The 17,096-nt window shown below is 42.3% G+C and overlaps 1 protein-coding gene across 1 annotated transcript in view; it reads left to right on the top strand.

Moving 5' to 3' along the window:
* The window catches only part of MCC (MCC regulator of WNT signaling pathway), a 196,998-nt gene that overhangs the window by 104,806 nt on the left and 75,096 nt on the right, over positions 1 to 17,096 (top strand). The window contains exon 3 of the mRNA XM_054397342.1: positions 10,776 to 10,918. Within this exon, the coding sequence (XP_054253317.1) occupies positions 10,776 to 10,918 (143 nt within the window). The remainder of the gene's footprint in view (positions 1 to 10,775; positions 10,919 to 17,096) is intronic.

Raw genomic sequence — 17,096 nt, 5'->3', positions numbered from 1 at the left:
TTTGTCTCCCCTATTCAAACCTGAGGACAGTAATAACTACCTATTGTCCCTGCCAGGCAAAGGCCCCCACAGGTATTTACCGATGGGGGGACAAGTCCCTGGGATTTGGAAATGTGATAAGGGGTTTACTTCACATTTTGGCCTGGACAGTTGTCTAGGAATATCTTAAATAGGGTAAGCAGAGAGCAGTCTGGGCTCTCATTTTTCCGCCGCTCTTGCCCGTTTTCTGGGAGCCCGCTCATTTTCAGCTCTGCCATTTTGGGTGCTTATTTTTGGACTCCACTTGCCGTGCCCTGGATTTGTGGCTACCTTGGAGGACATGGCACTCGACTGGCTTCTTGCTGGACCCACCTGCCTGCTGTGATCCTGCCTGCTCAGGACTGATCCTGCCTGCTCAGGACTGATCCTGCGGCTTTTCCTTGCACTGCACAAGTTTCCCTCGTGGCAGCTGTGTCTACAGACGCTTTTGATTTCTGGCGGGTCCCCCCATTTTGAATTTCAGCCATGTCACACACAGAATTGGATTACAAAACCAGCAGTTTCTGGAGATGGAAGAGGGGGAGAGCTAGGGACTGTCTGCAAATTCCTACTCCAATCTCGTTTATAAAAATCAGCGTTCCATACTTCCCTAGCAGTTTCTTAGCTGGCCTTTGGTTTATAAGTGGGGTGAAGCTATTTGTGGCTTAGCCTTTTCCATTCTCTGAATTTTCTAAATTGTACTAAAATTAATTAAGCATCCTGGAAGAATTCGTGACCAAATAGAACCCGTAAATAATTCCTGCCTCGTTAATTTAACCCTAAGTTAACTCAGCTAGCTAGCACACTAGCTTTCACAAAAAAATTGTTCACTTTTTAGTGAACAATTTCTATAAAGTTTTAATGTTTTAGCTCTTTATAATTTTTTTTTTGAGCCCTCAAGTGGGCGGAAATTTTTTTGGGTATGTATTAAATAAAATACGGTCTTTCATAATAAGTCACTAAGAAGCACAACTCATGTACTCAATGTGTTGACTATGTTTAAGTATTAAGATTAATGAAACCGCTTTACTTTTTTGTCTTTTCCTAACTGCATTACTTCCAAGTAGATTCTCCAGTTAACATGTATTTTTGTACTTTTCCTCCCATTCCACAGAGATTCATCCAGATTTGTACTGTGTATCATACTGTATCATCTTTTCCTCTACACCCTCCATCTAATGCATTTCTTCCTCACTAATGTGAAACAGACTTTCAGAAGGCATAAATTAAATAAGATGCGTTGGAGGTTCTGCATAACCATATTCAGATTCTAGTAGATCGGTATGAAATCTCTATTCTGCATCTGGACTATACTTTTTAAGGTAGCACATGTTTCATTTCAGCTCATGTGGTAAATGCTCTCAGAAACAAATAGCTCTCATAATACATTTCTGGTAATACTATTCCCATTGTTTCATGAAGCATGCTAGACCCTTTGGAAGAAAGAACTCTTTACAGAGTGGAGGTGATTTAGGGAACCACAATTCCAGTACTAAATAACAAATGGTAAAGAAAGACAATTGAATAGTCTCTGCGTAAAATTTTATGAAAGGATGCAATTGATTCCTGGTTATCACATCATGCTCATTTCCAAAACTGCAGTCTATGGAGACCCGCTATAGCATTTGCCTACACTCTTCTATTATTTCATAAAGAATGTTTGTATTGATGTTTGCCAAAAAAGTGTGTCGGTGTGAGCTGAAATTCCCCCCCCACCAACAATAACCAGGCTAGCTCAGTCTGGAAGCAAATGAAAAGCTGTATTTACAAGCAGAGTCTAAAATCTACAATGAAATGCAATGAATATATACAAATATACAAAATTCACGACATTCACAAATATATACAATCAACAGAAAAAGCACAACCGATCTCCCTTTGCTTCCCCCCAAGGGGACCCTCCCAAAGGGGCCTCTCTCTCCCAGGAGCTTCCCCCCCAGACCCCCCTGGACAGAGAAGCAGAGTTAGTTAAACAGAAAGTTGTTACCTTAGCTGCCAAGGTCAGTACGTGTTATCTTCAGCCAGAAGAGAAGAAGAAACAGCAACCAGACAGCCCAGCAACTGCCCCCACTGCCGAACGCAGAATGTGCCGAATGCCTACTTTGTTTTGGGTAATAGTTCCAATGGAAGTGTTTAGAACAATCAGTATTTTGCTCTCTTACACCCAATAGTGACTTATTTACATTCTTTCACTTTCTCTGTTCTGAACTTTGCAAGGAAAAATTAAAAAGACAGTTTCAAACCATCACAGTCCACCCCTTCTAAACAATTCCATTGGCTACTACTATCATTTATCTAATCTAAAATAATATCCACAACAATAGGTGAATAAAGACCACAGTCCATTCCGGCTATCTCAGATGTAGATGATTCAAAAGAGTCAAATCACAGGAAAAACAGCAAACAGCTTGTTTCCTCGCAGATGGAGCGAAGGAAGGAACAGGGATTCTCAGGTGACTCAGGGCTCTCAGGGTTCGTGCACCGTACCACAAGGGCTTGATCCGCTTTGCCTGCTTAATAGCAGCACAAATGTCACAATCATGGATGACTTGTGTGATAGCATCCATGGAAATGTCAATGGATCTGTCACGAGCCCATCGGTAGGTTGCATCTCTGCCTTGATGTCCTGACGAGTCATGGGCCCACCGAGCTAAGAATAGCTCACCTCGGTGTTTCAGGTCAAGATCAGGATCAGGATCAGAGTTTGTGTCCACCTGGGAAACTCTTGCAGCTAGATCTGCCTGATGGTTGTGTTGTTGTTCCTCAGTAGCTTTGCTCTTAGGAATGTGAGCATCGATGTGTCTCACTTTCACTGGGATTCTCTCAATGCGAGCAGCAATGTCTTGCCACAGATCTGCAGCCCAGATTGGCTTTCCTTTCCTCTGCCAGCCATTCTTCTTCCAGTCTTTCAGCCAACCCCACAAGGCATTGGCTACCATCCACGAGTCAGTGTAGAGATAAAGCTTTGGCCATCTCTCACGTTCAGCTACGTTAAGAGCTAGCTGGACAGCTTTTACCTCTGCGAATTGACTGGATTCTCCTTCTCCATCTCTCGCTTCTGCAACTCTGCGCGTTGGGCTCCACACTGCAGATTTCCATCTCCGGTTGTTCCCAACAAGACGACAGGAACCGTCTGTGAACAAAGCATATCTCTTTTCATCATCAGACAGATCACTGTAAGGAGGAGCTTCCTCTGCACGAGTTACTCTCTCCTCTGGAGGTTTAGCACAGCTTGTGCCTTCTGGCCAGTTTGTGATCACCTCCACCAAACCAGGCCTTTCGAGATTTCCCATTCGAGCTCGCTGTGTTATCAGAGCCATCCACTTAGACCAGGTAGCATCTGTTGCATGATGTGGTGAAGAACCTTTGCCTTTGAACATCCAATTCAGAACTGGCAATCTAGGAGCTAGAAGAAGTTGTGTCTCAGTTCCGATCACTTCAGAAGCAGCTTTCACTCCTTCATAAGCAGCTAAAATCTCTTTCTCTGTTGGAGTGTAGTTTGCCTCTGAGCCTCTGTAGCCACGACCCCAGAAACCAAGAGGACGTCCTCGTGTCTCCCCTGGAGCTCTTTGCCATAAGCACCAGGTTGGACCATTGTCACTCGCAGCCGTGTACAGAATGTTCTTAATGTCTGGACCAGTTCGGACAGGTCCCAGACCCATCACTTGGACTACCTCTCGCTTGATCTGGTCAAAGGCTGCTTGTTGCTCAGGACCCCATTGGAAACTGTTTCTCTTTCGAGTCACATCATATAGAGGTTTCACAATCTGACTGTATCCAGGAATGTGCAGTCTCCAAAATCCCACTATGCCTAAGAAACTCAGAGTTTCTTTCTTGTTGGTGGGATTTGCCATGGTGGAGACTCTGTTTATCACATCCATTGGGATGTGACGGCGACCATCTTGCCACAGCACTCCCAGAAACTGGATTTCTCTGGCAGGTCCTTTCACCTTGTCTCGCTTGATAGCGAAACCAGCTTGCAAGAGAATGTCAATGATTTTGTTACCTTTCTCGAAGACTTCTTCAGCAGTCTCACCCCAGATGATGATGTCATCGATGAACTGAATGTGTTCTGGAGCTCCACCTTTCTCCAAAGCATCATGGATCACTGCATGGCAGATGGTTGAACTGTGAATCCACCCCTGGGGCAAACGATTGAATGTGTACTGAATGCCTCTCCAGGTAAAAGCAAACTGAGGCCTGCATTCCTCTGCTATGGGAATAGAGAAGAAAGCATTAGCAATGTCTATGGTAGCATACCATTTGGCCTGCTTGGATTCCAGCTCATATTGGAGTTCCATCATGTCTGGTACAGCTGCACTCATGGGTGGAGTTACTTCATTCAAGGCACGGAAATCAACTGTCAGACGCCACTCTCCATTCTGCTTTCTCACAGGCCAGATTGGACTGTTGAAAGGTGAATGAGTTTTGCTGATGACCTTCTGACTCTCCAACTGACGAATCAAGTTTTGAATGGTCACCAAAGAGTCACGGTTGGTTCTGTATTGTCTGTGATGCACAGTTTGAGAAGCAACCGGCAGCTTTACATCCTCTATCTCATGTTGTCCCACAACTGCAGATTCATCTGAAAGCTCAGGTCTGATAGACAACTTCAATTTTCCTCCATCAATTTCTACAGTTGCTATTCCAAAAGCCCATTTGTAACCCTTAGGGTCTTTAAAACGCCCTTCTCTCAGAAAGTCAATTCCCAAAATACAAGGTGCATTAGGACCTGTTACAATAGTATGTTTCTTCCACTGCTTCCCAGTTAAACTTATATCAACCTCTATCTTAAACAACTCTTGAGATCCACCAGTGACTCCCTGAATAGTTATAGATTCTCCCCCTTGATAATTTGATGGTATTATGGTGCACTGAGCTCCTGTGTCAAGCAAGGCCCTATACTTCTGAAATTTTGAAGTGCCAGGCCACTGGATGTACACATCCCAATAGATTCTGTTATCTCCATTATCCCTTACCTCCCCCTGGCGGAAGGCAGGGCACCCCTAATGGTGGGGATTACCTCCACATGTACAGCTGGCACAACGTCCAGCATTATAATTAGGATCACTGTTGGAGCTATCAGAGTTGTTCTGGGAAACTGAGGAAGCGACAGCTACCCTCCTGGTATTGCTACCTCGGGATCTGCCCCTCTGTAGCTCCCGTAACCTCTTGAAAAGATCAGAAGTTGGTTGACCATCCCATCTGTTCATGTTCTCACCAAACTGATCACGCAGAGTTATCCAGATACTGCCATGTGATTGCCTCTGCTGTCTGTTTTGGTTTGACCTATTCTGGAATGGCCTCCTTGGAGCACGTCTGTTCCTAACAGCTGAAACTTGTATCCATCTGGAGGAAGAGGAATCAGAATCATCCCCCTTCGTCAAGTTGGATATGGAGGTTTTAAGTTCCTCCTTCAGCTCTTTCATGCAATTCTTCATTTCTCCAGACAAAGTTTCAATGGCTGAAACCAAAGAAGTATGTGCAAGACTATCCTCCAATTGCCTCATTTGGTCAGTGAAATAGCCAACAGTGGGAGGCACTCCACCATAATTTCTTGCCACAATCCTGCTTGCCAGAATAGTGGCATAATTAGGAGGAGCAAGCTTAATGAGCTTTTTAGCAAGGCCTGTTCCAACAGGAATTTCATCAGGATTCAGAGTCTTATGATCTCCATACATTACTTCTCTCACAGCAAACTCTCTCAGACACTTGATTCCCTCAGCTATTGTGGTCCAAGGCTTAGGGTTCCATGGTAAATCATCTCTGCTGGGGTACCTCAGCGAGACTGCCAGTAGGAGGCGTGCCCACAGAGAAACTTTACCAATGCACTTGCCTAGATGCCTGTCTATGCCTGTATCCTTTGAGAGCATCCCCAACTGACAGGCCGACTTGTCACCTACCACCAATGCTGGGGCTCCCATATCAAAACACCTGGCTAGCCAAGACAGGACTGGCTCATTATCTCCTCTGATGTAATCCTTCCTCACATGTCTAATTTCCTGTCTGGGTGCATTAGCTGACTGTATGTCATCCTCATCATCATCATCATCCTGTGGTCGCTGTCCCCATAATCCTATTTTAATCCTCCGCTGAATTTCCTTGAGTTCAGAGGCTCTGCCAGCAGTTGCTAATCTACCAGGGTCTACATCCTGACCTACATCTCCATCATCCATGTGGGGTCTCAAGAGGTCTACCAGAGTTTTAAGGCTAACCCTCTCTTCCTCATCAGAAGGATCTTTCTTAACAGAGGGACCCTGAGTAGAAGGACCCTCATCTCCATCTGCACCATCTCCTGCAGCATCTGCATCTCCTTTACGCTTTCTGGTTACAGTGGCCACCAAATTTACTGGCTTGGTTTTCACATTCACAGCAGAGTTGGAAGAGCAAGTAGCCTTATGTCTTTCTTGACACAGTGCTATCAGTAGCCATATGATTATTCCAAGAAGCAACAAAATTAAGATTAAGGCTAGCACAAGATATCTAGGGTACCACTGGTTCCAAAGACCCTCTGTAGTTGTAAGAGGAGTAACAAACTCATATGTGTCTGCTAGCACATCCATAGTTGAGTTACCATAGCTTCTTAGCCCAATAAGACCACAACAGAATTCACCAACATTCAGTAACTTGTTCTTAACCCAAAGAAACTACTTATATGCCACATATCTCACAATCTTGTCTATCATGCAGGAAACAGCCCATCTGTAAACAATCACACTGATAACAGAGGAAATAAAATTACTCAAAATCCAAAACAGCTTCATTTTGCTTCCTAATCTGAGCAGAAATAAATCAAACAAGCAATCGAGCCCCGAGTTGGAGCGCCAAAAATAAAAAGTGTGTCGGTGTGAGCTGAAATTCCCCCCCCACCAACAATAACCAGGCTAGCTCAGTCTGGAAGCAAATGAAAAGCTGTATTTACAAGCAGAGTCTAAAATCTACAATGAAATGCAATGAATATATACAAATATACAAAATTCACGACATTCACAAATATATACAATCAACAGAAAAAGCACAACCGATCTCCCTTTGCTTCCCCCCAAGGGGACCCTCCCAAAGGGGCCTCTCTCTCCCAGGAGCTTCCCCCCCAGACCCCCCTGGACAGAGAAGCAGAGTTAGTTAAACAGAAAGTTGTTAACTTAGCTGCCAAGGTCAGTACGTGTTATCTTCAGCCAGAAGAGAAGAAGAAACAGCAGCCAGACAGCCCAGCAACTGCCCCCACTGCCGAACGCAGAATGTGCAGAGTGCCCACTTTGTTTTGGGTAATAGTTCTTAAACATTTCTATCTATCCAATGGAAGTGTTTAGAACAATCGTTAGTTTGCTTTCTTACACCCAATAGTGACTTATTTACATTCTTTCACTTTCTCTGTTCTGAATTTTGCAAGGAAAAATTAAAAAGACAGTTTCAAACCATCACACAAAGTGATCTCTTGAATGAAATTTTCTCTAAAGTACTGGTCAATCACAACTAAGGTCTTCTTCCAAAAATCTTCCTATGGTTATGCAAAGGAAAGTGGTGCTTTCTACTAGCTCTGTCTGGTACAGTATCCTGGCTTTGATAATAATAATAAACAGTGGATGCCTGAATGGAGAGTCTAAGAAACACATATAGAGAGTGGTCCTGTTCATACTGCCCCATCTTTCTACCAAGATCTGTGAGCAGGAGGGGTGCATCACAGTTCATAGTCATCTATGGGCATCACGGGCTTGTATTTATACTTTAAGTCAGTTTAATGGATCACCACTTTAAAATCTGCCACTCCTCTCAAATTAAAATACTGTAGCAGCAGAACAAGTATTTTTCACCTCTGTGAGCCTGTTAGGTTCATCATTGTTGCTTTATCAGGTGATGACTTGTATTCTTGGTGAACAATGCCATATCAGCTGTTTGTTTCAACAGGCACTGGAGCATGTCTTACCAAGCACTGCTGCTGGCGCTTCTTTTTTTTGTCCTCTGACTGAAAACTGCAAGTTCAACATAAAGATTTGCAGTAGTAACATTTCTTGTGCTAAGAAGTTGTGTTCAGTAGAATCATACGTTGACACCATATCCTTTGGTTAAAATATTTTCTCTTTTCATCCTTCTCACACTCTTCTTGCTGTTGTGGTTGTTTGCAGCGTTAAGAGGTCAAACAAAGGTGTTTCCAGGCATTTTAATTCCTGATGTAATTGAAATAACCTTCTTACTCTCTAGCAAAAACCAGCCAAGGGTCACTTACACCAAGAATTACGCTAGAAACTTCTCTCCTGACCTCAACAATTGCTCATCTTTTGCAGCACCTCAGTGGATTATGCCAGTGTTTACTTTCTCAAAGAGAGATGAGGAGGAGGGTGTAAGGTATTTATCTTACGTTTGTGTGACTGACATGTATAATAATTGCAAGAGCTGAATGTGTCCACCTTGGAAAGAGACAAAAACTGGTGGCAGATCATTGTTCTGAAACTCAAAAAACACAAACTAAAGTGTGTGACAAACAGGTTCAGTATCCCAGAAGAAAAACTTTAGCAGTGGGTACCAAGACATACATTTATTTTCCCTTTTAAGCTTTGAAATAAATGTGCTGTCATAAGGAACAATCCCATATAGCCAGAAAAATTTTCAACTGCTGCATTTTGGGATTCATAATGAACTATGTTTCCATTGTTTGGATGTTTTTGCCTCTTTTATTTGAGACATAGCTCTGCACTCATCTCCAAAGCACAGCAATCCTTCTTAGCATCATGTCCCATCTTTCCTTTCTGCCTTTTCCAGTTACTTTTGCCCACAAGCCAATCCAAGAGCCCTTTTAAAAATTCAAATATGAAGATACAGTCTTATATTGCCAGGCTACTGGTTATTCACAGAGTATGTCACTAAATGATGGTTATCCTGAGAAATGGCCAGAGAAAACAGAAAGTCTGGTAACGTGGCTGAGGTCCATTAGCAAGAGCCCGTATGTCTTCAGTCAAGATAAACAAATTCAACATTAGAGCACACAGCTTAGACAAAAATTGTTGTGATAGGGTCTTTATTTATTCTCTGAAAATAATTGCTATACACTCCATCTGAAACATCCATTTTGTTGAAAAGGAAAAAAAAGTGGACATAATTGATTTATCTGGATAGTGCTTAGATAGCATTTGTGGGTATCAATATGTGTCAGAGAAAATTTAGGTTTAGAAAAGCAGAATAAGCAACTTTTATTGCACCTAAATCTTTTTTAAAGGTTTTGTTAAGCATTTTCTCAGCATTTCTCTGTTATTTCTGCACTTTGAAAGTCATGGTAATTGTTCAGCCAGATACAATGTTAAGATATGGAAACATAAGAAATAAGATGTAGAATGATCCTACAATAAACAATCATTATAATCATGTTATTTGCCAGATAAATTCATTCTTCTAAAACGTGACCATTTGCTCTCCTCTTTAGAGTGAAGACACTGTTGATTTGTCCTAGTGTAGGTGAACATTCTTTTGCCTCCAGCTAGTGTAAGAAACTATTTCAATGTACTCTGTGAAGGGTAGTCTAATATCTGGGCGACCTTACAGTGTGCATATTCCTGGAACTTCAAAATAACGAAATTAATCTTACTTACAATTTAAGGTAACAATGCTATTGAAACTCAAAGTAAATTTTCTTTTTCAGACAGCTTTTTATGTAGAAAGTGTTCACAAGCTGTCAATGTCAGTGTCCCAAAAACGTGAGGTCTAGGTATGAAAATTCTGGCATATCTGCTAGTTTGGGTGTCATTTTTATATTTATGATACAAAGGGTTGAACCTCTGTCTAGAGTGTTTTCTTTATTTGAAAAAAAAAATAAGTTTTGATGCAGCAATGTTGGAGGATGTGAATCTATTAATTGCTAGAAACTGTAGCATTTACAAATGCTTCTGGAATCTTACATGTGGTTTTTACACTGGGAGTTGGCATATTAATTTTATTAACAGCATAGTATATATGATTCTCTGGCTACAAGGAGGCTTGACTTTCCTGCAGGCATTCAGAAGCAAAAAATTAGAAGTCATGCTCTTTCTAGCTGCTATCAGGCATAATTTCAATCAGCATGCACCACAGAGTTTTAGTTCACTAGATTGTAATTGTTTGCTGTAATTGAAGTAGTGTTTGCTGACTTGAAGAGTAAGGCAGAGAGGCTGGATTAAAATTCTATTGGAAACAAAAAGGAGGATTTTTTGATACATATAAAAACCAAGCAGCTGTCTATCCTTTCAATTGTTCAAATAATAAGCATTCCAGTAGAGAATAAAAATAAAAAATTATATGCTATGTTATCTTTAAAGGCTAATATAAACAAATACTCATACTAGAGAAGTCATAACCTCAAATTGTGGTTACATTTCTTTATAATAATCTGGTTTCTGCCTTAGGACTTCTTCTGATTCGGACCACATCAGGAAGATGCTTCAAGATTCATGGTGCATCGTGAGGTGTGCTGTGATTCAAAGATGATCTATTTATAGCTGGTTTGAGTTGCAAATGGCATTTGTTGTTCAAGCAAGAAGGGCAACTTTGGCCCTTTAGAAGAAAGTAGTAATAAAAGTACACTGGGTAGTCTTTGTGTTCCTAATATCTTGTCATGACGTACCTTTGTGTACCTGTCAATATTTTGCATCTGTCCTTTTCTCTCACTAGGGAAGCATTGGTTTGATGAGTAAGAAAACCATTAATAGTGTGCACTGATACCATGATACATGAAACCAATGCCTATGCAGTTATTCATTAGACCCTTTCTGTTCCTTGCGTCTCTGCTTTAGTGTGAACAATCCCACCTAATGAGAGAGCACGAAGACGTGCAGGAGCGAACCACACTACGCTATGAGGAACGAATCACAGAGCTACACAGTATCATTGCTGAATTAAATAAGAAAATTGATCGACTACAGGGAATAACAATAAGGTACAGTAATTATATTGTAAGAATAATAACAAGGTACAGTAACTTCCTGGGTATTCTGGGCCTAAGCAAAAATGGCTCAAACCATGGTGTTAATTATACTCCAATTAGATGATGACTTTAAGTTAGGCTTGTTATGACTTGTACAGAGTAGCTTCCCATAATGAAGATGTGTTCTGCACAGTATCATCCCAAGGCTCAAAAGTGCTGCGTACTCTCTAAAAAATCACGCTTTTCAAAGCCTAGCCATTTGAATAATACTTTAGCATAGCATACATGCCAGGGTACTAGATAAGCAATCACAGTGGTGGGTAAAGGAAGATGTAGCCACCCACCCTGCATTTCTGCCTTTAACTTTCTCTTCTGGTATAGATTACCTAGGCCAAATCACTTGTGGTGAAAAATACGGCTCAAATGGATTCCAGTAGGTTTTGCACTTACTTGCACTGGCATTTGTGACGAAACACAACGGTACAAATCACACTCCTGTCTTTCCTTGGAGCACCAAAGCTTGGGGTATTACAGCAGGTTAGTACTTCTTACTGCGTTAAAATAAACTATTTTTTACTGTAAGAAAACAGTAGTAAGGGAGCAGAACTGGAGAGATGCGGACATTTCCACTGGTCAGTCAGGACTGGATTACAGATCTCTTATACCATCTGAAGACACACAACTCCATGGGCCCTGATGGGATACATCCACACGTGCTGAGAGAGCTGGCTGATACTGCTGCTGAACCTTGCTCCACTACATTTGAAAAGTTGTGGAGAACAGAAGAGGTGCCTGATGACTGGAAGAAAGCAAATGTCACTCCAGCCTTCAAAAAAGGCAAGAAGGAGGACCCAGGCAACACCAGACCAGTCAGCCTCACTTCTATCCCTGGAAAGATGATGGAGCAGCTCACCCTGGAGGTCATCTCTAACCACATGGAAAACAAGGTTATTAGGAGTAGCCAACATGGATTTACCAAGGGGAGACTCTGTCTATGTAATATGATAGCCTTCTATAAAATTATGAACAAGTGGGTAGATGAGAGAAGAGCAGTGGATGTCATATGTCTTCCGTAAAGCTTTTGATATGGTCTCCCATAACATCCTCATAGAAAAGCTCAGGAGATGTGACATAGATGGCTGGTCAGTGAGGTGGATTAAAAACTGGCTCCACAACAGAGTTCAGAGGGTCATCATCAATGGCACAGAGTCAACTTGGAGACATGTGGCAAGTGGTGTTCCCCAGGGATTGGTACTGGGTCCAATTTTGTTCAATATCTTTACCAGTGACCTGGATAAGGGCATTGAGAGTACCCTCAGCAAGTTCCCTGATGATACAAAACTGGGGGGATTGGCTGACACCTGTCAGGCTGTGCAGCCATCCAATGTGACCTGGACAGGCTGGAGAGCTGGGTGCAGGCAAACGTCATGAAGTTTGATAAGGACAAGTGCAGGGTCCTACATCTGGGGAGAAATAACAACAGGCACCAGGACAGGTTAGGGGCTGCCCTGCTGGAAAGAAGCTCCATGAAGAAAGACCTTGGAGTGCTGGTGGACAGCAAGTTCTCCATGGAACAACAATGTGCTCTTGTGGCCAAGAGAACCAATGGAATCCTGGGAAGTATCATGAAGGGTGTGTCCAGCAGGTCTAGGGAGGTTCTTCTACCTCTCTGCTCTGCCCTGCTGAGACCACACCTGTGGAATACTGTGTCCAGTTTTGGGCTCCCCAGTTCAAGAGAGACACAGACCTGCTGGAAGGAATCTAATGGAGAGCCACAAGGATGATTAGGGGACTTGAGCATCTCCCCTGTGAAGAGAGACTGAGAGCCCTGGGGCTGTTTAGTCTTGAGAAGACTGAGAGAGGATCTGATAAATGTGTATAAATGTCTGAGGGGTGGGTGTCAAGTGGAGTGGGACAGGTTCTTTTCGGTGGTTCACAGTGATAAGATAAGGAACAATGAGTTCAAAGTACAATATAGAAGATTTCATCTCAACATGAGGAGAAACTTCTTTACAGTGAGGGTGACGGAACACTGGAACAGGCTGCCCTGGTGGGCTGTGGAGTCTCCTTCTCTGGAGACTTTCAAAACCCACCTGAATGCATTCCTGTGTGGACTACCCTAAGTAATCCTGCTCTGGCAGGGGGGTTGGACCCAATGATCTCTTGGGATCCCTTCCAACCTCTGATACACTGTGATACTGTGTATTTTTCCTCACTTCTTTTTACCCATTATTCTCAACCGAGAAAGTGTTGGACTAGAACATGGAAGGAGGTTCTTAAAGTTTAGCTTGTAAGGATGCAGCTAAACTACTAGAGTCTGTGGGTTTTCTAAAGAACATCAAATTAAGTTTGACACTTTCATAGGTAACATTTAACATGGTGTTCTACACATATATCATCAAATCATAGAATGATAGGGATTGGAAGGGATCTCAGGAGATCATCTAGTCCAACCCTTGCTAACACAGGTATGGCAAGATCAGGTTGCACAGAAACACATCCAGCAGTTTTGAAAGGCTACAGAAAGAGACTCCACAGCTTCTCTGGGCAGCCTGTTCCAGTGATCCATCACCCTCAAAGTAAAGAAGTGTCTCTTTAATTTCAAATGAAACCTCCCGTGTTCTAGTTTGTACCTACAGCCCCTTGTCCTGTTACTTGAGACCACTGAGAAGAACCCAGTGCCATCCTTATGGCCTCCCTTCTTTATATATTTATAAGCATTTATAAGATCTCCTCTCAGTCTTCTCTTTTTCCAGGCTAAAGAGCCCAGGTCTCTCAGCCCAGGTCTCTCTTTCCTCATAAGAGTAAAGCTCCAGTCCTAATCATGCTGGTGGACATCTGTTGGATTCTCTCCAGTAGTTTCCTGTTCTTCCTGAACTGAACAGCCCAGAACTGGACACAATACTCTAGGTGTGGCCTCACCAGGGCAGAGTAGGGAGGGAGTAGAACCTCCCTCAACCTGGCCACATTCTTTTTTATGCACCCCAGAATCCCATTGGCCTTCTTGGCTATGAGGGCTCATGGTTAACTTGTCCACCAACACTCCCAGGTCCTTCTCAGCAGAGCTGCTTTCCTGCAGGTCAACCCCTAACCTGTACTTACGCATGGGGTTGCTCTTCCCTAGCTACGAGATGAAGTTTCTTCATCCAGGTTCTTGATGCTGAATAAGGCTGGACCCAATACTGATGCCTGGGGAACACCACTAAACACGGGCCACCAACTAGAGCCTGCACTGTTGGTTACAACCCTGTGTTCTCTGTCATTCAGCCATTTCTCAGTCTACCTTACTGTTTATTCATCTAACCCATAGTTCCTAAACTTGCCTACGAGGATGATATGGGAGACGGTGTCAAAAACTTTACCAAAGTCAAGGTAGACAGCATCCACTAGTCTCCCCTCATACACCAGCTGGCTATCAGAAGGCTATCACAGAGAGCTATCAGATTGGTCAACCATAATTTTCCCTTTGTGAATCTATGCTTAGCTATTCTTGGTGATCTCTTTTTCCCTCCTTGTGCTTAGAGATTACTTCAGAATGAGCTCTTCCATCACCTGTCCCGGGACGGAGGTGAGGCTGACTGGCCTGTAGTTTGCTGAGTCCTCCTTCTTGCTATTTTTGAAGATTGTCATGGTACTGGCTTTCCTCCAATCCTCAGGCACCTTGCCTACTCTCCATGGCCTTTTAAAAATGATGGAGAGTGACATAGCTGTAACCTCAGCCAGCATCCCATTAGAGCCCATGGATTTGTGGCTGTCCATCTTGTCTAGGTGATATATAACCCAGTCCTCCTTGACTAAAGGAGAGTATACCTTCCTCCAGACTTTCTCGCTTACTTCCAGGGCCTGAGGGTCAGCCCCATAGGTAAAGACTGGTGCAAAGAAAGTATTCATTAACTTCACCTCCTCTGATGCAAGGTTTTTTCTAATTTCTTCATTTGCTCTTCTTGCAAACATTTCTCCTAGCACAATGCAGTTTGCTACTCAACCCTTCCTGAAAATATGTATAAGCAAAAAGAAATTGGTTTGGTTTATCATAAATATGAGAGGTATCATTAAGCATATATACCGCTGTAAAAGCAGTGGTAGAATCACATTATATTAAAGTTTTCTAAGATAAAAACTGTCAACTCTGAGATGATCGTAGCTAGCAATGATCATGGTGAGGCTTTTCAGGGAAGTATTTTCTAAGCTGGTAGCACTTTTCTGAAAAAAAAAATCTGTGACTCATGTCTTCATTCATACTTGCTACCTCTCCAAACAAAATTCCCATTCATCTTGTTTTGAGTGAGCTTTATTTTCAGCATGGTACTGGATACCTGTCCTACCCTCCATTCTAATAAAGGTCTACCAGTTGAAAAGATTAGTTGAAATGCAAAATGTGAGAAATATGAGAGCTGAATTGATTTTTTTTTCTTGAATGGCTGATGAGCTCTCTGACATTAATAAAAAAATACTACATAGAATCCATAAAATTTGTTTAAAGTCCTTGTGGCAAGCCAAATGCCGAGTTCATAAACAAAATCTTGGAATCAAGTGGATGCTATGAAAGTTTAACCATGTCCTTAAACAAATCAGCTGTAACATGCACAGGGAAAAGAAGGCATAAGAACCAAGCTTAGTGGGAAGCACATGCTACTTGTCAAGAAAAGTGCAGTGTACTGCCACTTTGGGGAGTGCAGGCATTTGAAGGCTTTAGAACAATACTGCTGTAACAAGTGCCACACCACTGTCATGCCTACCTGTTTGTTCTTATCACCTGAGACCTTGTTTTGCTCAGACAGCTAGGATGCCTCCTCTATTTAATTTGTTCTGTTTTCTTTTTTGGTGAGAACAAGAATGTTTGTTAAGTTAGTGGATTTTTTAATTTCCTTTCATGACTGGAATAGTTTGGGGGTTTTGGCAGGCAAATAATCTGTTGTCTGTGGAACAGAGAAGTAATACTGCTCCTAAAAATGGCAAGAAGACATTAGAACTGTAGGGATTTGAGAGGGTCCATAAAGACAACTGTTACGAATAAAGGCTGATAAGAGGAGAAATTAATAAAAATATGAATTCTTTATTAATTTGACTCCACTTCCTATATAACTATATACAAAAGTTATAAAGGTTATTAAAGGTTCGATACTCAGTTGAGAAATTATCATCACAATAGGAATGGTTACAAATGGTTTGAGAACAGTATTTGGAAAAAGACAAATCCAAGAGCAGTATGTTACCTCTACTAAAAAAAGTAGGAAGTTCCCAGAGACTTTAGTTCTGTATCAGTTGCTCACAATGCTGCTCACAGATTGTGGGAACTCCTCTTTTGTCTCTTTTTATCAAAGAATGCTCCTGAACTGCTTTGCTGCTTATACATATTCAGGATATGCATACAGAATTGTGTTCAGAGTCAACATCGTGGTCTCAGTCACCACCCTGTCGATGTGCATTTGTCACTGAAGAGTGAGTCTTCATTCTCCTAGGTGCTGGCTGCTTTGCTGGAACCGGGTCTTCCATACGGTCTCAGTCCTGTAAGGAGACAAAACTGGCCACACTGTAAAGAAACCAGGCTTGACAGTTAATAATCGGGGACTATCCACTGTACATGGATGCAGTGTGTCTTCCCATTTCCATCTATGGCTTCCCAGGCATATAAGCCTCTAGGTTTTGCTAGCCTCATGGGCACAATGCCAATGGATTGTAGCTTTACCAGGCCAGGTTGGCCCACCTCTATCTGGGATAGGGATTTACCTTTTGGCGCATTTGGTGTGTGATTGGTACCCATTACCAGTTCAGTAGGACAAAATGCTTTGATTTTTGGGCTTCCATAAATTCCCCATTGGTTACTGACTGATTCTCAATGTGATTCTGTATGCATATCCTGACTACTTCACTTCAGGCAAAGGACTCAGAGCAAGATTGCACTGGTTATCTGTGGTGGGTTGAAATTACCCCCAAAATAAAATTGCCTGACCAGCTCAGTTGGAAAGCAAATGAAGCTACATTTACAAGCAAAACTACAATGTAGAAATATGGAATGCAATGAATATGTACAAAATATACAATATTTACACAAATTTACAATTTATAAAACAACACAAGAACCCCCCTGGACAAAACCAGGGGGTTACCAACAGCTCCCCCCTCCCTGCTCCCTTTCCTGGTTCTTCAACTACCTGCAGGAGAAAGTTGTCATCAGTGCACTACAGGA

Source organism: Indicator indicator, chromosome Z (genome assembly GCF_027791375.1).
Source record: "Indicator indicator isolate 239-I01 chromosome Z, UM_Iind_1.1, whole genome shotgun sequence".
In the NCBI taxonomy this organism is placed as follows: Eukaryota; Metazoa; Chordata; class Aves; order Piciformes; family Indicatoridae; genus Indicator; species Indicator indicator.
The sequence above is the reverse complement of the archived record's forward strand: the minus strand, read 5'-3'. Positions and strand labels throughout refer to the sequence as shown.